The sequence below is a fragment of the Symphalangus syndactylus genome, chromosome 18 (genome assembly GCF_028878055.3).
Source record: "Symphalangus syndactylus isolate Jambi chromosome 18, NHGRI_mSymSyn1-v2.1_pri, whole genome shotgun sequence".
NCBI lineage: Eukaryota > Metazoa > Chordata > Mammalia > Primates > Hylobatidae > Symphalangus > Symphalangus syndactylus.
In genome coordinates this window covers 102,342,458-102,368,538 of record NC_072440.2, presented here as the reverse complement: position 1 = coordinate 102,368,538, position 26,081 = coordinate 102,342,458, and the positions used below count along the sequence as shown (strand labels likewise).

The window sequence follows — 26,081 nt, the reverse complement described above, 5'->3', positions numbered from 1 at the left end:
TCAGGTCCGACGCTGGGCATGTGGGGACTCAGTGAGCAGACCCTGGGAAAGACGGCAGCCCGGGAAGGACAAGTGGGGGCCGTCGCGGTGGAGTGGTGCCCGGGGCCGGCCCGGGACGCGCGACTGCACAGGCAGCGTGGGGCGGCCGCGCGGGGAAGTGGCGCCCGGGAGGCTCCGGGGCACAGACATCGCCGAGCCCCAGGGACTGCCGCCGAGGGGACGGCGGGAGCCGCGATGGCAAGAAATCCTAAAAGCGCGCGGCCGCGGTGGGCCAGGAGAAGGGACATTCCGGAGACGGCTCTCGGGGGAAGCCAAGAGACTCGGGTGTGACAGCCTGCGAGAACCGAGAGGTGAGACGCGCGACCGGGGTGCGCGGGGACCGGCAGAGGCGCCCCCGCTGGGCGAGCGCAGTGGAAGCGCGGGGCGCTGGGGCCGGAACGGCGGGCAATGTGGGCACGGGGCGCGGAGGCCTGAGTGAGCGAAGAAGGAGGCGGCTCCACGGCCGGGGCTTGTCGCGGAGGGGATGGCCGGGGGTGGCGGAGGCGGCGGCGGGGCTCGAGCGGGGGCGCTCTCGGTGCGCGCGGAGGTTGGCGGGTGCGCGCCGCAGCCGCAGCGCTCCCTCTCCAGTCAGGGCAGGCGCGTACGGCCGCGAGCCGGGCGCGCAGTCCCAGGCGCAACCTCGCGGAACGCGCGGCTCCCGCCCCCCGCCCCGCGCCGCTCGACCCCGTCAGCCCCGCCCCGGCGCCCCTCCCGCCGACCAATCAGGAGGCGTGACCGGCCTCCCAGCCCCCAAGGCCCCGCCCCCAGCCGGCGCATCGCCAGCCAATGAGTGGCCGAGCCCGGCGCCCAGTGCGCGCAGCCCGCGCGGAGCCGGCTCAGAGCGAGAAAAGCGAACCCAACCCGTCGGGGCCGCCGCTCCGGACCCGCAGCCGCCGCCGCCTCCTCCCCCCGGATCGGGTGTACTGTCCCAACCCGAAAGTCCAGTTCTGCGGCCCGGCAGCGGCGAGCGGGCGCGATGACACAGGAGTACGACAAGTGAGTGAGGCGCAGGAGTCCGGCCGCCGCGGGGGGGCCGTGCTGAGGGGCCGCACCTGCAGCGAGAGAGCCGGGCGCAGACCCGAGGCCGCGCGGGCGGGCGGGCGCGGGGCGCGGGCCGGGGGCCGCTGTCCACTCCACGCCGCTGTCCACTCCACGCCGCCACGGCCTCTGCCCCTTAGCCCTGCCCGGCTCTTTGTTCGGTCGGAGCCTCGGCAGGAGAGACCCTGTCCTCGGGGAAACTCGACACCGGAGGGGCCACCCTCCTCCCCTTCTCCCCGGAGAGGTTGGGTCCCCTCGGGCGCGCACCTTGGGGTCCGGGTCCCCGGCGCGATCGGGTGCGGCGCGAGGTCGGGGCACAGCCAACGCCCCCGGGCCTCCCCGTCCCCCTTTCCTGCCCAGTCGGCCTCGGGAGCCCGGTAGGGCTCGCGCCGCGTCAGGACAGGTGGACTTCTCCAGGTAATCTGTGGTCTCAGGCTCGTCACTCGGCGACCTGCTGGAACTTCCAAAACAGAAATGTAGGGAAATGTTGAAGTGCCCCGATGTCCGGGCGTTTTCTTTTCACTCGCTGGCGGTATAAGTGGGAAAACGGCTGTAAGGAGTTATTTTGCCACTTGCATCATTGATGGTAATTACAGATTACCGTGTTTTTAGTGCTCGAGAGAATCAAGAGGATGAAACTTTGAAATCCGGGTGTTAAACGAGAAAGTACTGTACAAGCTAATATGCTTTTTAGAGTTTGTGATTTAAAAGCGTATTTCGACAAATGTAAGGTGGTAATGTAATAAGGCATGGGGGATTGATTAACTGGGCGGGGGAGATTTCTGTATTTTCTTTGCAGCTTTTCTGAAAATATAAAATTGTTCTAAAATTTTTAAAAACTTACTAAAAAAAAAAAAGGGAAATCGCACCAGGCCAGTCAGTATATTTCAGATCAGTAAGTTTAAGGCAGATAGGTACCCCTCCCAGTTTCTTAGTTATTTGTGAAGGATCGGTTTTTGTCAGTGTGTTCTTTTTCTGGATGAGATAGATGTTTTGTATGGAGCATCTTAAATGAATTACTCTTGTGTTGTAGAATATGCAGTTAAATTATTGCCTGAAACATATTTCTGAAGTCTGAGAGATCGCCGACGCAGAGTTTAAGGCTCACCTGAAAGTGATGATGAGCCTTCAGCGACTGAAGCCTACTTCCTGACTGTCATGAGGAAGTAGACTAAGAAAGGCAACTGGTTTTGTGTTTATTTCTTGATGTATAGTTTAGATAAGGCAAAATTTCCAAAGCTAACATTTTGGCCTTAGGCAGGCTTTGGAAATATGAAACACCTTCAGGGTGATTCCAAACATAAAGCCATTTCTCTATTTTCTATTGCTTGTACAAATTTGGGATGTGGGTGGGAGAAGAAGGGAAGTTGAAAACTAGCATTAAGGGAATTGAACAGCCAAGTGCTGTCATAGTCTTCGGAAGTAGCTATTACGCTATTATAGCTTAGCAGTACACCAGTAAATCAGTCCATGGCACCAGCCATTCAGTAGCTGTTGTACTCTGGTCCTGATGGCTCAGGGAATGCCACTTTGTATATTTCTTTATTTTCTTCAAAGTTGAGATTTGTGTAAAGCAATCTTCTCCATTTTTAGACAAATGATCTGCTCGCTTTGAACAGCCTTTCATGTTTGTTTTGTGTTAAAATAGTATACCACCTCAAGACTTTCTTACCAAATGTAACATTTATGCCAAAACTTGAGTAAAAACATTGGCTTTCAAATAGCACTTCATTTTGACTGAGGATACCTTGTTGGATTTTTTCCCCCTTTTTTGAAGATGTTCTCCTTTTTCTAAATCTGTATCTGTTCTTAAAGGCCCTGGGTGACTCCCAAACCCTAACCTTTGTTGATTACTCGAAAAGATAATCAGTCTTTCTACATTCACTTTTAAAATAGGTAGGTCACCTTTAGGCCATTTACATATTTCATTTGTGTGTTGCAATGAGAGCCAGTCCTTTAATTTGCTTGTTAGAATTGTAATAATTCAGAGGAGTTCCAAACATTTAAAATTTATTTTTCTCCTTGAAAATAAACTGCTTTGTTTTGCTAGAGTCAGTGTTCCATTTTTTTCTCTTTATTGACTTATTAAATAGTACCAACCAAACAGTTGTTGAGACTGTTTACATTTCAAGTTTTTGGAATTAGTAATGTTTGCTTTAATCTTTAAAATTAAATCTTCTATAAGGTTTCACTAAGATCGCCATTGATTTTTTTGGATTTTTCCCACCAAACTACAGTGTTAAAATGAAACAGTTCTTGTGCAGTGTGGAAAACTAGTAAAGATTTTTTAAAAGCCAGATTTTCCCACCTATTTTTTTTTTTAAATCTTTTTGTTCAGTGGCTTCGTTTATTGTTGGATATTCTTAAGTGTTTATCTCTAAGATAAACAGTTAACTCCCATACCAGAAAATTATGCCTCTTTATTGATTTACAGTCCCCTTTGGCCACATTCCATGCTCAATCTGCTGGTAATCAGTAGAATATTCTGGCTTTCTCATATACCCCGGAGGATTGCGTGAAGTATCGCTTTTTCTTTCTGCTGCTTCTCCCCTCCCCACTGTGTTCAGGTAGGAATTTTTAAGGCATGGCAGCCACAGTAGAAAGAGGGAATAACATATAGCAGTGTAATGAATGGCACATGCTCTTCTCAAGAGGGGACAGTCCTGATTGTTTGTTGGAAGAGAACAAATATTCTCTTTTCCTTACTGTGTCCTCGTGTTTGTTTATGGAAAGTATTTGAATAGCCTGGCATTTTCTCGGGGATGGTTTTGTTTTGCTTTTTTGCTAAATAGTATACCCTGGGTTCCACGTGTAGGTGAACTGCCAGTTCTCTGGCTGCCTAGATACTTTATGTCTTACTGTGGGACCCATTGGTCTGCACTTACGTGGTTTGTCTTCTGGTCTTGTCTTAATTTGACTCCCTAGGGTCATTGATGAAACAATAGGCTATTTTATAGGAATGTCAAGGAATTGGTAGCTTATGATGCCTTGAAGTAGAAAAGTATGTGTTTTTTGTTTTTAATTTCTCTGAAGCAAACGGCCAGTGTTGGTTCTTCAGAATGAAGCACTTTATCCACAGCGGCGGTCCTACACTAGTGAGGATGAGGCCTGGAAATCCTTCCTGGAAAACCCTCTCACTGCAGCGACCAAAGCGATGATGAGCATCAATGGAGACGAAGACAGCGCCGCTGCACTGGGCCTGCTCTATGACTACTACAAGGTGGGTCTGCCTGCCTTTAAAACCCTTAACAGCAGTCTCCAATGCACTTGATTCAGCAGCATATAAAGCAGTCATTTGCTGGTAGAATGCCATGCAAGTTGCTTCTGTAGTGACTATAAATAGTTTAATGAGTACTTTGACTTACTGTGGTTCAAAGCTAAAAATCTGTGATTGTAGAATCAAAGGGTTGTTTTTAAAACATGCAAAGCAGTCAGCTGCTGTGGCTCTATCCAGAAGGTGAAGCTACCATAAAAGAAGATGCTAGATGTGCCTTCTTGGGTTTGAGCATCTCACTGAAGGTGGTTCTTAGTGCCATGGAAAGTGGGCAGGGCTCATTTACCTTTCACCTTTATTCCTGTGTAGTCAGGATGATTTCCTTTCCCTAAATGATACTACAGAGCCTTTGAAATCATATTCTCTAGTCTAGGACTGTCCAGTTCCAAGATCAGGATATGTTTTGTTGCCTGTTTCTAGAGATTTGGAGTCATCTTAATTAAATATAATCTATACTCTGCATGGAATTTTACATGGTTTTCATTATCTGGAAATGACACTACTGATTTGTCTCATCATCATTGTCCTGATAACACCAGCTGCCACTATTATGCTAGACATGTTACCAGCCTGTGTGCGACTCCTCACTCAGAGGTCACAACTAGGATGTGCGCATCTGGGGCCCTAGTCTGGTCCATGGCTGAGGCCACTGTCTTTCTAATGCAGCGTGCATACCGCTCTCCTTCTGGATTCACCTCTCCATTATTCCTTCTGACCAGGAACACACATTTGGGGGTGGCTACGTCTTCAGGGTGCTACTTAAAACAGCAGACTGAGTTGAAGCACAGCTTTGCCACGGGGCCTTTATCTCATTGTCACTCTCTGTGACTAACTTGTGTAATCATTGTGTTGTCATCAGTACCTGTATAAAAACAGGATCTGTTTGGGATTACCAGAAGCTTCTCAATGACAGTGTCTTCTCATGAATATAGTGTATATTTTTTACAGTTTATTTTTGCTTTTTGTTTTAAAAACTTTCAAACCTACATAAAACTTAAAATAAGAGGATAGTTAATTCCTGAATACCTTTACCCACAATCGCCAGTTGCTAGCCATTGGCTACATTCTGGCACTGTATTCTTTCCTTAATATAAGAAATACAGAGGTGAAAGAAGCCTAGGAGATAGTTTTATTATTAAAATTAGGGTGATTAGCCTGAGCAACATGATGAGACCCCGTCTCTACCAAAAATAAATAAATAAATAAATACAGAAATTAGCCAGTTAGTACACATGCCTATAGTCTCAGCTACTTAGGAGGCTGAGGTGGGAGGATCACTTAAGCCTGGGAGTTGGAGGCTGCAGTGAGCTGAGATCATGCCATACCACTACACTCCAGCCTGGGTGACAGAGACAGACCCTATCTCAAAAAAAAAAAAAAAAAAATAGGGTGATTATTTCCTAGTATGAAGCCATGTGTCTAACTAAGTTGGGGCTGAGGGATTGAGGTAAGCTCTTTTGTCTCTGAATATGAGCAGAAACTTGTGTAATAACTAATGATGCTAGAAGAAACCCTTACCAGGGAAACATAGCCATGAAGAGTTCCTTTGAAGTGGAAATTATTATATATCTGTTCTTACAGCTTGTTTTATTGACTTACTATAAATTCAGTTCCTAAAACATTAATTATGAAGTTACATATTTTTAACTGAAACTTTTGAGAATGGGAGAAACTTGTTGGTACAAGTTTCGTGCCAGAAAGAGCCATGTAATAACACTAGGTATACTACTCCTGTGTCTCATAAGCATATAAATCCTCATGTCTGTCCATGAAGGGTGACAATTTTAGTGGTACTTATTTGTCAGACTTCTTGTGATAGGTGTAAATTTATTTTCTTCTTCTTCTTCTTCTTCTTTTTTTTTTTTTTTTTTTTTAATAGAAGCAGAGTCTCCCTCTTGCCCACGCTGGAGTGTGGTGGTGCAATCATAGCTCACTACAACCTCAACCTCCTGGGGGTGACTGATTCTCCTGCCTCAGCTTCCTGAGTAACTAGGATTACAGGTCATGCCTGGCTAATTTTAAAATTTTTTGTAGAGATGGAGTCTCACTATGTTGCCCAGGCTGGTCTCAAATTCCTGGCCTCAGGTAGTCTTCCTGCCTTAGCCTCCCAAAGTATTAGGATTACGGACATGAGCCACTGTGCCTGGCCTATTTTCTTTTTCAGATAAACTGAATTATTTGTTTCAGGTTGTTGGCTGTATAAGCATCAGTCATTATTACATAATAATTTTGATAAAGCTTAAAAAGCATATTGTTAATACATGAAGCAGTATTTTTTTTTTTTTTGATACAGAGTCTCGCTCTGTCGCCCAGGCTGGAGTACAGTGGCGCAGTCTCAAGTCACTGCAACCTCTGCCTCCTGGGTTCAAGCAATTCTCCTGCCTCAGCCTCCCGAGTAGCTGGGACTACAGGCGTGCGCCACCACGCCCGGCTAATTTTTTGTGTTTTTAGTAGAGATGGGGTTTCACCATGTTGGCCAGGTTGGTCTCGATCTCTTGACCTCATGATCCACCCGCTCGGCCTCCCAAAGTGCTGGGATTACAGGTGTGAGCCACTGCGCCTGGCCAGCAGTGTTTTGTCTTTAATGGTGAAAACAAGGATGCAGGAATAGAGTTTTCACTCTGAAAGCCATTTTTAAGCACCTTAGCCATTTTGGAGTGTGCAGTGGGGTTAAATCTCAGTTGAGTTGTTTCTACAGGACACTTACTAACGTTTGCCTACTTTTCACTTCCCTTGCAAAGAAAAGAACCAAAAAAGGAATAGAACACTGAGTTAGACTTGTCCTTTGGGTGATGGACGTATGAATCCCAGTGTGTCCAAAGACAGTGATCATATGAAGCCCTCATTTGGATCTTAGAAGAAATGAATGGTTAACATGGCTGTTCCTTCTGCCTTTGCATTTGATCTGAATGGAGGGTGGTAGGAAAGCACACTGAGAAAGTTGGAAGAGCTCCGTTGTGTTTTCAGTAGCTTCTTCTCTAATGTTGTGTAGATAAACGAGTAAAACCAGGGCAGAGGTATTTCTTTTTTTCTTTTTTTTTGAGTCAGGAAGGGTCTTGCTCTGTCGCCCAGGCCGGAGTGCAGTGGCGCAATCTCTGCTCACTGTAACCTCTGCCTCCGGGCTGAAGCGATCTTCTCACCGCAGTCTTTCTTGTGTAGCTGAGACTACAGGCACATGCTACCACGCCTGGCTAATTTTTAAAATTTTTTTGTAGAAATGAGTTTCACTATATTGCCCAGGCTGGTCTCGAACTCCTGGGCTCAAACAATCCTCCCACCTCGGCCTCCCGAAGGGGCTGGGATTACAGACATGAGCCACCAGCTTTGGCCAGCGGAGATATTTTTTTTTAAGAGATGAGACCCAAACTCCATGACAAAATAAATTTATCATGCCCTGAGTTTATTTGGCATCTCAATAACAGCTGCTTTTTACGTATCAACCAGATGGGTGACTAGATTTTAAGCTCATTGAGGGCAGATATTATTTTTTGTGTGTCCCCATAGCCTGGTGTTTGCTAAGCAACCAGTAGATAAATGAATGATTGAATTTACTGAAAAATAAAAGGCTGTCTCTTTGGGTAAACTGTACTTCACTGGATAAGAGCTAAATTCTTTTCATGTGTGCTAATATCAGGTTCCAAGAGAGAGAAGGTCATCAACAGCAAAGCCAGAGGTGGAGCACTCCGAGCCAGATCACAGCAAAAGGTAACATTCAGTGCATAACAGCATAAAGAGTGCAGGGGGAAATGCCACGTTTCTGTAACAGCAAAATGGGAGTTTGTTTAAATGAACAACCACTAGTGAAAGAGATAGGTAAGTTGGACTCTTACTATCTAAATTCAGATTTCATCACTGATTTGCCTCTGTTGCTCTGAAAAGTTCCTTTTTTCTTTGGGTGTAGTAGTTGCCTTTTCTAGGATGAAAGCACTAACTTTCTCCTCCTCCAAAGGGATAGTTTTAGTAATAACTTCAGTATTTGCTTATTTGTTTTTGAGGTTTTCTTTAGAAGGATGTGGCAGTAGTCCGTTAAAAAAATTAAGCACCAATGACTCTTGAACAACTGCCTGAGTAAAATTGAATGAAGCAAGTTAAATTGTATTCAAATTCCTGTCGAAATTATTTGTGAAATATTTTAGATTAAAACTTTCAGAAAATTTAATTAACGTTTGGCTAGCCATGAAAAACTTTAAAAAGGCACCTTTTAAATTTTCTTGTGTTTTATTATCAATCAAGGAATAAAACGTATTTAAAGGAAGAATGATCATCACCCAGTATCCCATTATCCTGATGATTGCTTTATTCATTGTTTTGATGTGTATGCAAATTTTATGTAGCCGTAGTTGTGTTCACAGATAGGATTTGGTAGTATACTTTCTTCTACTTAGTTTGTTTCATAAACATTTTCTCTGTGTTTTAATCTTCATAATTATCCTTTGGAAGAGGATTTGTGGCTTTTATTTTTACTTTTCATTATGGGCATTTTCAAGCATAATAAAAATAGAGAAACAGTACAAGCCCACATGTATCCATGACCAGCCTCAACAGTTATCAACACACTTCTTGTTTGATCTGTTCTTCCCTCTTCTTCAACTTTGAGATTAATTCATGTTTTTATTTTATTTATTTTTGCTGGAACATTCTGAAGCAAACTGTAAATATCCTTATAATTGCTGCTATATCTAGTTTTCACTATTATGAAGCCTCAAGGAACAACTTTCTAGACTTTTTCCATTTTAGGATAAATTCCTGGGAGTGAATTTATGGTTCAGGGTTCAAACAGTTTTATTGATCTTGAAATGTACAGAATTCTCAATTTGTCTGTTTCTTAAAGCTTCAGCCTATATGATTTCTGGGGGCTTTGAAAATTCATTCATTTTACCCACTGGAAATCATCTTGTATTGCTCAAATTATTTATCAAACCAAAATTTAATTTTATAAAAAGCAGATGTGTCTACTGATATAATGTAACAATAGGTTTTCTTGGGTGAAAGAGAAAGCCAGGCCTGGTGCAGTGGCTCACGCCTGTAATCCCAGCACTTTGGGAGGCTGAGGCGGGTGGATCACCTGAGGTCAGGAGTTCGAGACCAGCCTGGCCAACATAGTAAAACCCAGTCTCTACTAAAAATACAAAAATTAGCCGAGTGTGGTGGCACGTGCCTGTAATCCCAGCTACTCGGGAGGCTGAGGCGGGAGAATCGCTTGAACCCGGGAGGCAGAGGTTGCAGTGAGCCCAGATCACGCCATTGCACACCAACCTGGGCCATAAGGGCAAGACTCTGTCTCAAAAAAATAAAAAAAAAAAAAGGAGAAAGCCAAATAGCATAGGTGATAGGAAAAGTGGTGACCAAGTAATAATAGCTCATACTTCTTGAAGACTGTGTGTCAGGCATTATTATACACCTTTTAGTGTATCATCTCATCTCAACCTGATGAGAATGGATGCCATTATTGTCCCCATTTTACAGATGAGGATTCAGTTACTAAGAGATGAAGTAACTTGCTCAGGTGACACAGAACTTGAACCCAGGCAGTTTGACCCTGGCATCTATGCTGTAACCCCAGTTGATCAGATCACATAGCTTCAGGTTTCTAGTAAAACATAGTAATTGTTTTTGGGATTATGGAAAGTACAGCTTGTTAGAAGAGAGCTCTGAGTCCTTAGTATTTCAAATGAAATTTTACTTAGTATGTTTGGATTTTATTTGACCAATAACCATAAAGCCTTTTTCCCTTTATCTAGTAATGGGTAGTTTTGATGTTTTCTGTTTATTCTGTCAAGTGTATTGTTATTGCACAGGACCCAACAGCCCAATGCCATTAGGAAAATAAAAATTGTCAAAGAACTACATCAGCATTGCGTTTGAAAGCAGTTTTCTTTTCTTAAAGAAACAGCATACCAATTGTGACAGAGCAGCCCCTCATCTCTGCTGGAGAAAACAGAGTGCAAGTACTGAAAAATGTGCCGTTTAACATTGTCCTTCCCCATGGCAACCAGCTGGGCATTGATAAGAGAGGCCATCTGACAGCTCCAGATACGACAGTCACTGTCTCCATAGCAACAATGCCTACCCACTCCATCAAGACAGAAACCCAGCCACATGGCTTCGCTGTGGGAATCCCCCCAGCAGTGTATCATCCTGAGCCCACTGAGAGGGTGGTGGTTTTCGATCGGAACCTCAGTACTGACCAGTTCAGCTCTGGTGCTCAAGCCCCAAATGCTCAAAGGCGAACTCCAGACTCGACCTTCTCAGAGACCTTCAAGGAAGGCGTTCAGGAGGTAAGGAAATAAAAACATCTTCCTAAGACGCCTGTGTGTTTGTATAAGTATTGGGTTCCACCTTTTCCTTGTTATGTAAGCGTGAAACTCAGCCTGAAATGAATGGATTAGGAATAAAAGATTTTTTTTTTTAAGAGAAAAGGCCCATGGGTATAATTTGTAAACTAAACCTATACAACCAGAAGTTATTATCAAGAGTGCAAGGCTAATCTTACCAGCAGCTGAGTTAACAATTATGATTTCAGCTAAGGGATTTGCTGGAGAAAGAGAACCCCATATATAATCTTCTGTTGACCACAGGTAGACTCTCATAGTCTGTTTTCAGCACTTCTCCCAGTGCCAAACAAGCTCCCCGGAGCTCATATAAAATGAGTTATTATGCCTTTGCTTGGTGTTTCTTGGTTGGTAATATAGTCAGGGAGAGCACAAATGCATTGTGTGAAGTTTACAAATTAATTCCAAATAGTTCTGGGGGTTTTATGGTGATGAATACCTCACTCAGCTAAAAGCCACTAAAGGTGTTAGAAACCATCCTTAGTGACTTGGTGGGGTAAAGAGCATCCATCTCTGCGTATGGAGTTAGGGGCAGAATCTTAGCCTTTCCTGAGAAAATGCACCACATCTCTTCAGCTGTGGTGTGACCTTGATGCTGTGTCTTAACTTGGTATAATGATAGGGTGACTTTTAAAAGTCATGAAATTTTGGTTGCAGATCCTAGTGTTTGAACAGAGTTGGGATGTGTGTGAAAGACAGAAAAGGGGGTCCTGAGTCAGAAGCACTTAATGGGAGTACCTACACAGCTTGTTGTAATTTACTTGAGTGGCATATAAAAGTGGATTTTTCTCCGTTTTAATTTTTTAAATATTTGTAGAATCAAAATTTTTATTCAAAAATAAATATGGAAAGGATAGTGGGTTGCTGTAAGCCACATACTTTTATGCGGTACCAGAGCTTGGTCTTTAGTAACCATGATAACCAGTTAAATAGTTGTGGCTTATCACATTGATATTTCAGGTTTTCTTCCCCTCGGATCTCAGTCTGCGGATGCCTGGCATGAATTCAGAGGACTATGTTTTTGACAGTGTTTCTGGGTAATAGATGTCTTTTAATTTGATTTTTAATTTGCAGCTTTTATAACTTATTCCTTTCTTGTTAACTTGATAAATCAAAGGTGGCTTTAGCAGGCTTTCCCCTTATCTTACTACTTTTACTGTGGTACGGTCTTGGGTAGAGGACATCTGCTTCAGTGCTTTTAATTTTGAACTCTTTGAACTATGTTTCAAGTTTCCTTAATTCTTGGTGTTGGTGCTTTCTCTTTCTTTTGGATTCTTTATGTGATGGTAGTAGAATGGAATCTAATAGGAGAGATGAGGGGATTAAATTAGGTCTCTGAGGTCCTTTCTGTTACCAAAAATATATAATTAGGTGAGAATTTAGGAGTAATATCAAGTGACAAAAGCTTTTTTTTTTTAAATCAGCCTCACTAATGATAAAATAAATTAAGTCAACTTTTTTCTGAGCTGACAACTTTCTTTTGACCTCACAAAATTGTATCTCACTCTGGGAATATGAATATTTTCCACGTTAATTAGGAACTCATATTTTGTTTTATGTGTTTTTTACATGTGTTACATTTTACAGTTTTAAAAGTGTCTAAGATTTTATGGGAATTGAGACTTCCCTTATAGATCTGCCTCAAGATGCAGGAATCCCAAACAGAAATACCTTTAGGGTTTAGGATAGGGGTCAGCTAACTTTTTCTGTAAAGAGTCAGCGAGTAAATATTTCAGGCTTTGTGGGCCATACAACCTCTGTATGTTTTTGCAACTACCCCAGTCTGCTGTTGTGCAAAAGCAGCCGTAGGTAATATGTAAACACATGATGTGGCTATGTGCTAATAAAACTTTAGTTACAAAAATAGGTGTAATCTGCTGAGCCGTGGCCTGGGAAGGTTCTTAAGTAACTTTAGGGGCATATATGAGTGGTAGTGTTAGGTAATAGGTAATGTCGAGAATTGTGGAGTGCCTGCCTATTAAAGACATTTAAATTACAAGTAGAAACAACAAAAAGGTGCTATATAGGCCAAAAGGAATTTAGTCAGAGGAACACCAGCCACCTGTCTGAAACCTCTGCTGGATAAATATCAGATTGGCAGCATGTCTTGTGAGAAGTTCCTTCCAAAGTCCTTTCCACCTATCAGTATCTTTAATAATCTTGAGCCCTCAAACTCAGGATGTCCGATTACTGACATCCATAACATCATAGAATTTTTAATCGGCAATTTGTACTTCCACATCTGAGAGACTTGAGAATTTTTAGCTGCTGAGTACTTTTGTTCCAGATTTTCTTTAAATGAAAAAGATAGCAAATGCTATTTATAATATGATGTATAGCAAGCTTCCACGAGAGTAGATTTAGAGACCTGTGACTTTTTTTGTCCTTTAGGAACAACTTTGAATATACCCTAGAAGCTTCAAAATCACTTCGACAGAAGCCGGGAGACAGTACCATGACATACCTGAACAAAGGCCAGTTCTATCCTATCACCTTAAAGGAGGTGAGCAGCAATGAAGGAATCCATCATCCCATCAGCAAAGTTCGAGTAAGTTCTGCTCTTAGTCCTGTTCTCTAGGAAAGCTAGTCAGAGCCTAACATTTCCAGGTCTGAAGCAGCTCTGAATGACTGCCTGAAATTGCAGCTTTAAGCCTTCACTGTAAAATATAGTACTAAATACGTTTTCCAAAACATACTCACCCTTTAGTGTCTTTATGTTGTAATGGATTCTCTTTCACAGAGTGTGATCATGGTGGTTTTTGCTGAAGACAAAAGCAGAGAAGATCAGTTAAGACATTGGAAGTACTGGCACTCCCGGCAGCACACTGCTAAACAAAGATGCATTGACATAGGTAAGCAGCTCAAGAGCCCGCTTTTATTCCCAGAGGTGCAGCCATCCAGTTTTCTAAATCCAATTATTTTTGGCAGTGATCAGCTTCCTGCCGAAAGCATTTGAATTTTTATGCCAGCTACTGATCTGTTCCAAACACTGTCCTCGGCCTCCTGGAACCAGTGTTCTCACCATTCCTCCCATGCAGTAATGGGACATGTGCCCACGTGGTGGCTTTCCACAGGACACTAGGGCCAGAAGCCATGTAGCTGGCTAATCTGAGAATGTCCCCACTGTTCAGTCTGCAATTGCTTTAAGGGGTAATATCTTCTTTAAAAGATTCTGATTATTATTTGGAGATGATGGAGGTAGAGAAAAAAACAAGTAAAAGAAAATAAGTAAAAAAATGATACTGCTGCTGTGCAGTTGCCTAACAGTCTTCTCTAGTCATGTGCTAAACTGTGTAACCTATCTGTGAGCTGTAGTGGCAAACCTGTGCAAATCTGTATTTACTGAAGTAGCGTTACACAGACCTCTGTTCTTGCCATGTACGTAATTTTCTTGTAAAACCATTGTCTGTATCACAGATGGCTGTTTAATATTAGTGTTACTTTTTTTCTTTACCTTTTGTAATGCTCTTGTTGCCTTTTCAGGAGAATGAGAACGCAGTTCTAATTTTGGTTCTACAGAGTAGTTTTGTGGCCTTGGGACTGTTATTTAAACTTTTTAGACCTAAATTTTCTAATTGTGACATAATGAGATTGAATTAAATATGTCTAACCTTGCCTCTATTACAAAAACTCTGTAATTCTTTTTCTTCATATTTTGAACTTCTTCTAACCAAACAAAATGTTAATTTAAGTTGTCCAGAGGTGATAATGTTAAAAACTAGATCTTATTTTGAACTGCTGGGATCCCATGTTGAAACTAAAACTCATGAGTTTTCATTTTCTCTTCCACTGCTTCCTATAGCTGACTATAAAGAAAGCTTCAACACTATCAGTAACATCGAGGAGATTGCGTATAATGCCATTTCCTTCACGTGGGACATCAACGATGAAGCAAAGGTGGGTGGTGAGGTCTGGGCGCCTTATGTCCAGCCATTTGAGAAATGGGAGGAATTTAATGATTTGACAACTGATTTTTTTTTTCCAGTTTTATGTGTTTTCATTCTCAGGTGTTACGAGACTATCCTCTCTGCTTTCTATTCTCCCCTCATCCAAAACAGATCATTTTTGTTGTCATCCTTTGCGTGGAGTCCAGTGTGTGAAACATTGAAATTAAGTGGCACTCTGCCACTTCCTGCCTGTTCAGCCTTGAGTCTGACTCCTCATTTGCTTTGCCTCATTTCCTCATTTGCACAGTGGAGATGATACCTGTCTCCTCCCTCTGTTCCAGGAGGTGTAAGGAGTAATGAAACAATGTCCATCAAACTGTTGGAGTGGCTTTGAGAAAGGCTCTTAAATATAAGTGATTATTAGTAGTACTCTGTTTCATATCATCACCTTGTAAATATGACTCCTCGTTAAGATTCTTCTGTCTTGGGCTCTTCCCATTGAAGAATTGCCTCCAGTTCAGATGGAGTAACTTTAATTGGCTAGACTTACTCTATCTGGGTGACTCTAATGGGAGTTTTTGTGCCCTTTAAGAAAAATTCAGCATATTCTTAAGTCCTTTCTGCCTTTCCCCTGCCTTCTTCCCTGTGAGTGTGATCCTTCTCTTCACTCAATTATTAGAGTTCCTGTATTTCTTTCTTTCTTTAGATTACTTTAAAAATTGGGAGCTCAAGAAACTGAATAGAGGCCGGAAGTGGTGGCTCACACTTGTAATCCCAGCACTTTGGGAGACTGTGGCGGGTGAATCACTTGAGGCCAGGAGTTTGAGACCAGCCTGGCCAACATGGTAAAACCCTGTCTCTACTAAAAATACAAAAAGTAGCCAGGTGTGGTGGCACACGCCTCTAATCCCAGCTACACTGGAGGTTGAGGCAGGAGAATCGCTTGAACCCAGGAGACGGGGGTTACAGTGAGCTGAGATCATGCCACTGCGCTCCAGCCTGGGTGACAGAGTGAGACCCTGTCCCCCCCCAAAAAAGAAAAAAAAACTCAATAGAAACATAGGTGATTTTTCAGACAGTTGTTAACAGATGACTGATCTTTAGTTTTCCTTACAATAATAGGTATAGCATTCTCTCAGAGACCTGGTAGAAAGAAGTGATGTTCATCTTCTTCTCCTTTTTCAGTCTCTTTTTTACTTTTTCTTTCATTTATTCAATAAGAATTTTAGTAACTTTTAGAATAAGACACTGTATTAGGTGCTGACTATTAGGGTTTCATTTTATCCTGCCCCAGAATGCTTTCGAAAATCATGTGACTGGGTCTTGAGAGCCATGTTCTGCTTGTATTATAATTGCTTTTCTTTCTTATCGTTGTCATCATGTCCAAGACAAACATGTGCCTTTCAGACTGCAGACTCTAGGCAGTTGGGCCCACCAGGCAGTGAGGAAGCTTAGGTGATTGTGGCTTTAGAAGAGTTTTCCTGCCAACCACCTCAATCACATACAATTGTCAGGTGGCTGCATAGTCCAGAGTTTGTTGCTTGGCTAAGCAATAAATAGATAAACTTTCCATTTTATATAATTGTTGTTACAGTTGTTTTGAAATTAAATATCATAATAGGACTCAGTCCACTGGCTACTACGAACAGCCTATAAAAAGTGTTGGCCTTGTGCCCCAGGATGCTTCTATTCTTAAAGCAAACTGGAGTGTTACTTGCTTTTGCCATTGGGGCCTCACTGAGAAATTGTGGAGGAGGTGATAAAGAGCCCGTAAGTCCCAAGTTCCCTTTTCCAACGTATCCATGACCTTGGGTTCGTCCCTCAGTTCACTAGCTCAGTCCTTTCGCCTTGATCCCCCAGGAGAGTCACGAGGTTAGAGTGGCCAGCTCTTCTTCATTGGGTGTTGTCAGGATTAATAAGCGCTTGTCAGAGGCTTGGAGATCTTGGCCGAAAGGCCCAGCGCATGGGCAGGGCGCTTTGTTTGTTTGATGTGTCACTCTTTGGGGTGGGAGTAATGAAAGCCAAGATGACGGGTAGGGATAATGGCTTGTTTTATTCTGAAGGCCTGCAGCATATTTGTATTAGAAATATTGTTGGAGGAGTGGCTTAAGTAGCCTTAATAGCATTGCTAATTAATGTGGGTAAATTCAATTTCATTTCCCCTTTCAGACCCCTAGCACTGACGTGATTTTAAGCCTTTGCCTGCCGCCAGAAGGGTGTTGTGCCATTTCTTAATGAGGCTGCTGTCTTTTGAAGCTAATATCAGGCAGCATCTTCAAGCGTGTGTTCTAATTAAGTATCGAGGTTTTTTGCTTTCCCTGGCCAACTCGATGTTTTCTGTTTTTATTCTTAAAGTAATTAATGCCTCAAGGCAGCAAGAGCGAACAAGTGTACACGCAGAATCCTGTAGAGTTGTTTTTTTTTTTTTTTTTACTATTTTCTGAAAATATCTACTTTCTTTGCCCACTTTCTTGTTCTCATTTAGGATGCATTTGTTGATTTCTTTTTTTAATTTTAAGATTTATACTTGGCACATAATTGTACATATTTTTGTGGTATTTGTTAATATGATTTCCAGTTCTTTCTCCCTCAAAAACATAAGGGTTTATTGGAGCTATGTGGCATTTCCTCCCCTCCCCTTTTAGTGATCTCTAATTTACCCTTTTGGCCATGCCAGGATGAGTAAAACTGAAAATCTGGCCCAGTGTCAACATCTGAATCTTACCTGTAGCTTTTGCTTCTCTGTTTGGAAATGATGATAGTTTGAGGATGTTTTGGGTTGGAATGCTTTGGCTTACATTCCACTTTGGGAAAAACACTGACGAAGCTAGGACCCATCTTACACTGCTCCTGTGTGCACTCCGTTCATCACCATAAACATATGTCTGCCATTGTCATGGAAACTTTTGGAAGTTTTGGAACTTGTGAAAATTTGTTCATTTTCAAAGTGGTGGAAGAGAAGGAAGTTGCTTTTCGAAAAGCAGAAATGTCTCAGGAACAGGCCCTTAGTGGGATTTGTCTGCTGTGTAGATGTATTTCATTCCTTTTATTGTCCTCCCACAAAATTAGATTTGTTTGGGTAGTTAAGAGTCAGAGGTCTCTGGACAGGTTAAAGGCCATCAGGCATTCACATTTCATTGTGAAATAATCAGTTTTCTTCCTGATGCACAGCTGAGATTAGCTGCTTGAGGAAATTTTTGCAGAGAGAAGAAGCAATTGCCTTTGAAGCATTAAAAGATGGAGCTCTGGTAAGATGCTGAAGTTTAGGATTTGCAGGACAAGATGAGGGCACTGGTCTCCTGCAGAAGAGAGGCCTAGGAGCTGAGGGGAGGGGTGCGTACAGCGAGGTGGGAGAAAGATATACACAAACTCGGCTGGATCAACATTTTCTCTGGAGCCAGCGGTGCAGCTTTGCAGGAATTCAGAACTGAGCCCAGCACATATGCGAGAGCCTGCTGTGGACAAGGCGTGGACTGGATCTAGGCTCCTGGCACTAGTTCCGCAGGCCAGGTAGATAGTGGCATAAGTGTCCCCATTTGTGGGGACAGCCTGAGATCTTAAATATGACATCATGTTTTCTTAGGAAAAATGTTTTTATCCCACTTTAAAAATGAACTTTGGGAACACAGTTTATAAATTGGGGCTATTTGTTCTGCGACAATTTCAGTATTTTCCAAACCAAGCGAGTTTAGAATAGGCTGAACTGAATGGGCTGCGCATCTTGGCCTAGAGTGTAATTTCTTGCCTGAGTTGTAAATCTTAAGAGTCTACAACAGCATTGAGATTTGCTGAGTGATAAGAAGCAAGGGCCTCTCGAAGCCTGAAGATCTAAAATAAACAGAGGAAAAAGAAGTTCGGGAGAGAGAATTAACTTCTTTGAGTGCCTGTTATATGCTAGGTGCTGTGCTAAGGTGCCTCACCTATGTCCATAGTGGAGCATGGCTGCCTGCCCAGCACCTGTAAAAAGCACCCAGGACTCTATGCTATTACGTGCTTGGTGCTTGGTCATCCAAATCAGGCCTTCTGAGGAAGCTAAACTCTAGACCTTCAAATGGATAGAAAACATTCTTGACAGGGAAGATTACCTAAAAATGTAGGTATTACTATTAATAGAGCAACATTATGGACTCACTAATATAAATAAGAGCACCTTTGCTAGTAAGAAATAATTTATGTTGGATTATATTATAACGTTTGAGTTGGATGAGTAACATTTAAGCACAGAGGAGAAATTACAAACTAAAAAGCTGCTGTACTGGAATCCAGTGAAAACTGGGCCAGCCAGCTCTGAGGGAGGCCTGTGAGCCAGCAGGCACTAAAGGAGGGGATGTCTAGGGGTGGTGTAGGGACACCTTTGATAGAGTCAGCTACCCAGTATGGCAGATGGGAAAACAGCTGCGGTCAAAGGAAATTGCAGGATTTCTCTGATCATCTGTGCATAGGTATGACCTTCATGAATAGTAAGCACACTTTTAAAGGATGTAATGAATCCTGGGAATATAAAATAAGAGGTTTTTCCAGTGGTAACATCTAAATCCTTACACTGTAAGGTGAATTATGTTGTAGCTTTCATTCACACATTTAATTTTAAAAATAGTAACAGCAAGAACTTTCTGCCAGACACGCGCCAAGCTCCCGCTGGAATAAGTGGCGTCAGAGAAGTAGATAGATGTAGAGTCTGACTTGGTTTTACTGTGTTGTGCGTTCCATGCTAAAACACCCTGGAGATTTGGGCATTTCTCCTAAAGAGCTGTTTTTGGAACTTGGTTGCTTTGGAAAGTCTTTATCAAACCTTCGGAAGGAAGCTCTTTGTCCCAGTTTGTGAGCAGGTTGCTCGCAGACAGATGGAACTGCGTCTTTTTCTTGATGGCGTGATCTTATCTCTGGGTGTGCCAGAGCCAATTTCAACATACTTTTGTCTCTTCCCAGTTCAGTCCCCGTCCATTTTTTCCCTTCAGTGTGGTGTCTCAGCCTGTGGAGAAGGGGAAGGGGCAGTCAGAGACAGGACAAAATCAGAGTGCCTTGTTCCGTGGGGGAAGAAAACCCTGTCAGATCAGAGGACGCTGTGCTTTTAATTATAATCTATCAACTATAAGAAGGAACTCCGAGGCCTTTGGAAGGGTTGTCCTTCAGAGCCAGATGGTTTATGTCATGGAAAGGCTCATGTTACAAAGGAAAGAGGATTAAAGTAGAATTTGGAGCCCAGCTAAGTACCAAGAAGCTTTTCCATGAGGGAGCCTGTGTTTGGATGGGAAATCGGTATCTCTCTGTTTTGTCTCCTTGTCTCAGCGAAAGCTGATGGAGTTCTTGGTGAGGGATTATTGAGGCTTGTAGAGTCCATTCTGTAAAAGAGGGGTGTAACCATCCTGGTAACCTGAACGTAAGTCTTTCTGCTTGTGGGATGCAGGTTTATGAGTTTAATAAGTTTGTTGTTTTGTCTAAGCATAATATTTGGAATTCATTGTGGGAGTAATTTTTAGTTTGTTTGAACTGAACATATTGCTTGCATTTATAAGAATTCCATTCTAGTGAAGCACCCATCAAGTGTGCCATTAAAATAAGGTGTTGCCACGTTTGGTTCCATTAGGCAGGGACAGGTTTGGTTTGTTTCACAACTTTGAATTTCCAGTGTGATGGGAGGAAGGAGGGGGGAGAGAAGTGAGTCAAACATCCTACTTGCAATTGCAATTAAATGAAGACAGGAGATTTAAAACTAAAGGGCATACTCCCTGGCCTAAATAGAAAAAGAAGTCAGGAAGCACTGTTACTTTTAAAATGAAGGAGAAGAGGCTTTTAGTGTCTAGGCAGATCACGAAGCTAACTAGACTGAGCTGGATTATTCATGCATTTCTATCCCTAGACCCCAAGGAAAACTCAAGGTATAGCCGTGGAGGCGTCTGAATTGAGATTCGTTTGATCCCAGGGGTTTTCTCTTATGCAGTTTAACAATAAATATCTATTAAAATAAAAAATGAAATGCTCTTGTACCAGAATCGCGATAGTCACATTCCTTTATAGGGAATTTTAGAGTTGTAGCTTGACCAGTATTGGAAATAACAAGAAAAGCTCCTTGATTGGAAATTTGTAGAGAATGCCTTTAATTAGCTGATACAGAATGAAGTATTTAGCAACTGGACATTTTGCTTTGACAAAGCTGCTGTTCTGGGGTTGATTGTGAGGATGATTTTTCCCAGAAACTTCTAATTTTTTTAAAGCTAAGTCTGTTGGACTTTGTCTTGAAAACACGTTCCATGCAGATGTAAAATAAGTACATCGAACCACGGTAGAACTTGGAGTCCACAGGTAACAGAAGCGTACGTTTGTCATCACGCAGGCCGGAGGGTAACGGCCAAGCGGAAGCTGTCTCTGGACCAGGGAGGGACTTGGCAGCTGAAGAAAGCTTTAGTTTGGTAGTGAAACTTGCATCTTGTGAAACGGGTTTCAAGCACCCATGTCTATGTAGCCTGTATCTGGGCTGTCACTTGAATTCCTTTTTCTTTTTCTTTTTGGTCAAATTTTTCCCCTTTCTCCACCCTGCCACTGTCAAGAAACAATGGATTCCTGTATAGAACTTTTTTGACAGCTTGTCACCTTAACCCTCTTTCTCCTAGGTCCTTCCTGGAAATTCTATCGGTGGTAGCTTTCTTTCTGTCTTTTCGACCACTTTTGCTACTTGGAAACTAAAGCAGAGAGCTTGACTGTGACCTGACATTATTAGTAGTAACTGAACTTGCCCAGCATAGCAATTTCAAGGCAGCATGGGGCCTTGGAGTTCAGATTTCTTTTATGTGGAGCTCTTCTGCACACAAGACCCTCAGTCCTTTAGTAAATACAGGGCACTCCCTACATTCACTTAGGGATTTTGCTTTTAGCTTTTCCTTGTAAATGAAAGAGAACTTCTGATTGGAAGGCAGCCTGCCCACCAGATCTTCCTTTCTGGCCCATGGGCTTGCCTGCCCTGTTCCGTGCCTGGTGAGGATGGAATGTGGCCTGTGTGCCTTGTGTCACACCTGCATCCAGTTCTACATATTTCAGAGCAAACATTGTACTTATTTGAGACAACAGGTGCCAAATCACTGTATATGCCAAGTGTCCTTAGGTTCACCAGCTCCTGTTTACAGGACCGTGACACAGGGGAGAAGAGTGTGCAGGTACCTCCAGAGTGGTTTTTTTTCTGTCTCTCTTTTTATCTCTGTGACTTTTTCCCTGGCTCCCTGCACTCCACAGAAACCAAGCCCACATGTGGGCGGTGTGGGAAGGCGGTGCTGAGGCAACAGCCAGGCTGCTGACTTGTCCTTGTTTTTCTTCAGGGAAACGCCCCACATAGATGTGGGAAGATTTCAAGTTAGTGCCTCTCTATTCCCACAACCCTGTCCTCCCTGCCCGCCTCCTGCCAACTCTTTTTCTTTTCCCTTGATGGTGATTGGATAGTCTGAGAAATAACACAAATGCTGGCTGCTGCTGGAAGTCTTTTATTTCTTGGGGGTAGCATTCTGCCCTGGGAGAGGCTGGTCTCCTCCCACCATCAGAGCAGGCGTGCTGGGGTTCTCTCGGTGGGACTGGGTTCTGCTTCCGAGTCTGTGACTCAGTTCCCAGTACCTTCTTGGGCCTCATGAATTAATGGAGCCCGCACACATGGAGGACTAGCAGGGGACCACGAGGCCCAGACAGAAGGAAGGTCATCAGTGTTGTTTGTTTATTTTGGGTTGGGGAAGGAATGCTATGATGATTGTCTGCCACATCATACTTAGTAAAATGTTCCTGGCTAATTCGACTTTGATTTGTTGGTTTAAACTATTTCCCACTCTACTGGCTTCAGTTGAATTCTATAACTGTATATAAATGTCTTAGAAAATGGGGATTTCATTCTCTTTAGTGCTGTTGGATTCGGAGTTAGAATAAACTACATTATGGGCCTCACATTTTAATTTTGGTTGTTAGATTTCTATGAATTGTCTTAGAGCAATCTTTTTGACTGATTTAGAGAATTAAATTAGAAATTTCCCTAGGGTTTCTACATTCAGTTTAGTAGATAGGTTACTTTCTGAAATGATACTATGTTGGCATTTGACTAAGTTGAATTTAAATAAATACAGAGATGGGTTAAAATGATAAAGACTCTCAGAGGCAACTGGGCCTGTGTCCACAACCGCTGCTGCTGTCTCTTGGAACCACGTCACCGGCTAGACTCATGACTTATGTGAAGTCAAATAGGAAGTTTGGAACAGCCTAGCTATTTGGTTCGAAATGTAGAGACCTTTAATTTCATGCCTCATGACCAAAAAACAACCTGCTCAGAACCGTTTGGGGTTCGCCCTTTTCTCTAAGTTTGTCTGCTTCACCAAACAATTTTTCCACAGGGTGCTTCTCTGGCTGTCTATCTGTCACTGTCGCAGTGTGGTTTTGAGAAAAGAGCCTTGAGGTTGGAGTCAGGAGACTTGGGTCCTGGCCTTGGCTTTGTCACCTGTTTAACTGTGTGTCTTTTGCCATCTGTATCTTCAAAGCCTGAGGCTCAGTTGCAGCTTGACACTGTCTCTTGAGTTCAAAGATATTGAAAGCCAGAGACTGCGTGCTGTGTGATATTCTCTGAAAGGTGAATGTTTTTAGGGTAGGCAGTGAGGATAAGTGCATTTTGGGAATGTAAAACTTTTTTCTGTGACCAACTTTCTGAAGCATCTTCCACAGTTAAATCAACCTACATTACTTTTTTCTTCCTTCTAACAGATATTTTCTTGATATATTTACCAGGCAGTTAGAACTCACTTGAAGCTTTTTAGTTGGGCGTGATAATACACACATGACAGCACGCGATACTGACGTGGGCCAGCAGGCACTCTCAGCTCTACGGGCTAGTGCTCCCAGAAACCTGCTGTGGATCATCCTCTGATTCACAAAAGCAAAACACTTCCTCAAAGTATTTTTTTTTTTCTCTCTCTCTCTCATTATTGACCAATTTGACTGTTTTCTAACATCCAGGAAATTCTATGCAAGGTGATCACTCTGTTGCTACCCTGTGGAAGAACTGGCTTAGGAAATCATGTTGCAGGGAGTCAGCTTCCCGAACTATACATCCATTCATTGAGCGAATTGTTCGTTGCACTTCTCTATGCAAGCACTGCAAAGGAATAAGAAAATGACTGAAGCATAAAGCCTGACCTTAGAGGAGATTACACTCTGTATTCTGGTCCATATTGTAAGTGAGGGTAAAAACATGCTTTTAAGATTTCCAGGGAAATGGACTTTCAGCTGAGGGAATCCCCAAAGTCTTTGCTGGAGCTGCAGAATATTTTTGCAAAAGATGTTTGATTGGGTCTTATTTCTTTTTCCTTATCTTTCCCCTCATAGAGTCGCTGTTGTGAATGTAAGTGGAAAAGGGGCAGCTGGAACAGCTTAGTCTGAGGAGGTGCTTTCACCTTCTAAGGCCTGTGTAGTGCAGAAGCAAGAGCTGCAGACTTGTCTTCTGCAGCCCTAAGTCACAGAGGAGTCTGAAGTCATGGACATTACCACATGTGTAAATGCACCATGAAGGGATAAACCTGTATTTATCAAATAAAAATTGTTAGGTACCTGCAGCTTCTGTAACAGAAAGATAGTCACTGGAGATAGCAATTGAAAACTAAAAGTGAATACACACAATAGGAAACCAGGTCATAGCCTGTGAGGTGGGTTTATCTCTACCCTGGCACTTATCTTGTATATCTCAGTGTATCTCAGGCAGTCTCTAAATACTATAATCTTTTCTGAAATAATTCAAGGAATATAAATAGTCAATTTAAGTATTCAGCAAATATTTACTGTTCAGTATGTGTAGAAAACTGCTTGGCATTTTGGATTCTACCCAGATAACCTAGGAGTTCAAGTCAGCTTGAAAGAAAGATATAAACACAGTCCAGGCACAGTGGCTCTTGCCTGTAATCCCAGCACTTTGGGAGGCTGAGACGGGCGGATCACCTGAGGTCAGGAGTTCGAGACCAGCCTGACCAACGTGGTGAAACTCCATCTTCAGTAAATACAAACAAACAAAAAAAAATTAGCTGAGTGTGGTGATGCGTGCCTGTAATCTCAGCTACTTGGGAGACTGAGGCAGGAAAGTCACTTGAACCCGGGAGTTGGAGGTTACAGTGAGCCTAGATTGCATCATTGCACTCCAGCCTGGGCAACAAGAACAAAAACTCCATCTCAAAAAACAAAAAAAACAAAAAATAATAAACACAAATAACTTGTGGATTTGGACAACAAGTTACCTAACCTCTAAGCCTTGGTTTCCTCATCTATAAAATGGGTCCAAAATAGTACCAATTTCATAGGTGTTTTTGAGGGTCAAAGAATGGTATAAATGTAGCCCAAATACCACAGCAGCATGCAGTTTTATTTGGCTGGAGTTTAGGAAAGTGGGTCATTCGTCCAGGAAACGTATTTTTAATTGGCCAGGCACTGCCAAGATGCTCTTGGAATGGAAAGATGAGTAATCCATGATCCAAAACTCAGAACTCAGTGGGAGGATTCCACTCTAGTAAGCGTAGGGATGCAGGTGACACGAAGGAAGGGAACCTCACTTGGAATAGGAAGATTCGTCACGCTTCTCAGGTGACCCTCGGTGGGGGGTGGTGGTGGGGGTTCCTAAAGGGTAGTGGAAACCAGGCCGGCATGCAGAGCCCAGAATGAGCTGTGACCTTTGATGTCTTCTGAGCCAGGAGCCGTGGGGACTGCAGAGGAAGGCCCTGGGGTGCCCTCGCAAGGAGCTTGTCTCCAATCCGTGGGGTCTGTGGACCAAGGGTCTTGGGGTTGGAGGTTCTTTGAGGCTGTGTAATGTTGTGACCCCAAGGGTCTTGGGGTTGGAGGTTCTTTGAGGCTGTGTAATGTGTTTTCAAGTCAGTGATGAGACTTCTTAGTCAGAAGCATATCCTGCATGCCACCACAGCCAAATGCTGCCAGGAGACGTCAGTGCCAGGGTGTGCGCTTAGGTTTGGGGTTGAAGCCAGATAAAGGCCACATGAGGTCTTGGGGTGCTGGGTGATCAGACAGTTTGCAGTTGTTTGAATAGAGTGGCATTTCTCAGACTCAGATCTGGGTTTATTTTTAGGGGTGAAACAACTTTTGCCTTTTAAAGAGGATATGTATAGTGTTCACATTTGGGAAATACTGTTACAGGTGGTACAAAGTATGGCTGGAAAAGTGGATTGGAGTCACATAAATAGCTTGAATGCTAAAGAATGTTGTCTTTTTCACATAGACTGTGGTAAGCTACTGAAAATGTTTAGGAATACATGATTAAGATTCTGAAGTGACACTAATATTTGGCAATTGCCTAATATTAAGCAATCTGTCTCTTTTTCATTTAATTGCATGATTTGTAGCCATTTTATTGTTTAGGGGGTCCTCTACTAGAGGTTGGAAGAAAATGTTTAATTTCTGTAACTTTATATTAGCTCTTTTTATTGTTTGTGTTTATTTGGTGGGGGCACTGTTGTGTATTTAAAGTTTTATGAGGATTTGAAACTTGTTGAAATA

At 42.8% G+C, this 26,081-nt stretch overlaps 1 protein-coding gene across 1 annotated transcript in view; it reads left to right on the top strand.

Annotated features, from left to right (window-relative positions):
- The first annotated feature begins 847 nt into the window (after positions 1-847).
- Positions 848-26,081, top strand: part of GRHL1 (grainyhead like transcription factor 1) — a 51,640-nt gene continuing 26,406 nt past the window's right edge. Inside the window, exons 1-8 of the mRNA XM_055254341.2 lie at positions 848-1,035; positions 4,111-4,297; positions 7,986-8,056; positions 10,239-10,629; positions 11,644-11,720; positions 13,075-13,231; positions 13,424-13,535; positions 14,486-14,580. Coding sequence (XP_055110316.1) covers positions 1,016-1,035; positions 4,111-4,297; positions 7,986-8,056; positions 10,239-10,629; positions 11,644-11,720; positions 13,075-13,231; positions 13,424-13,535; positions 14,486-14,580 — 1,110 coding nt within the window. The 5' untranslated portion in view covers positions 848-1,015. The remainder of the gene's footprint in view (positions 1,036-4,110; positions 4,298-7,985; positions 8,057-10,238; positions 10,630-11,643; positions 11,721-13,074; positions 13,232-13,423; positions 13,536-14,485; positions 14,581-26,081) is intronic.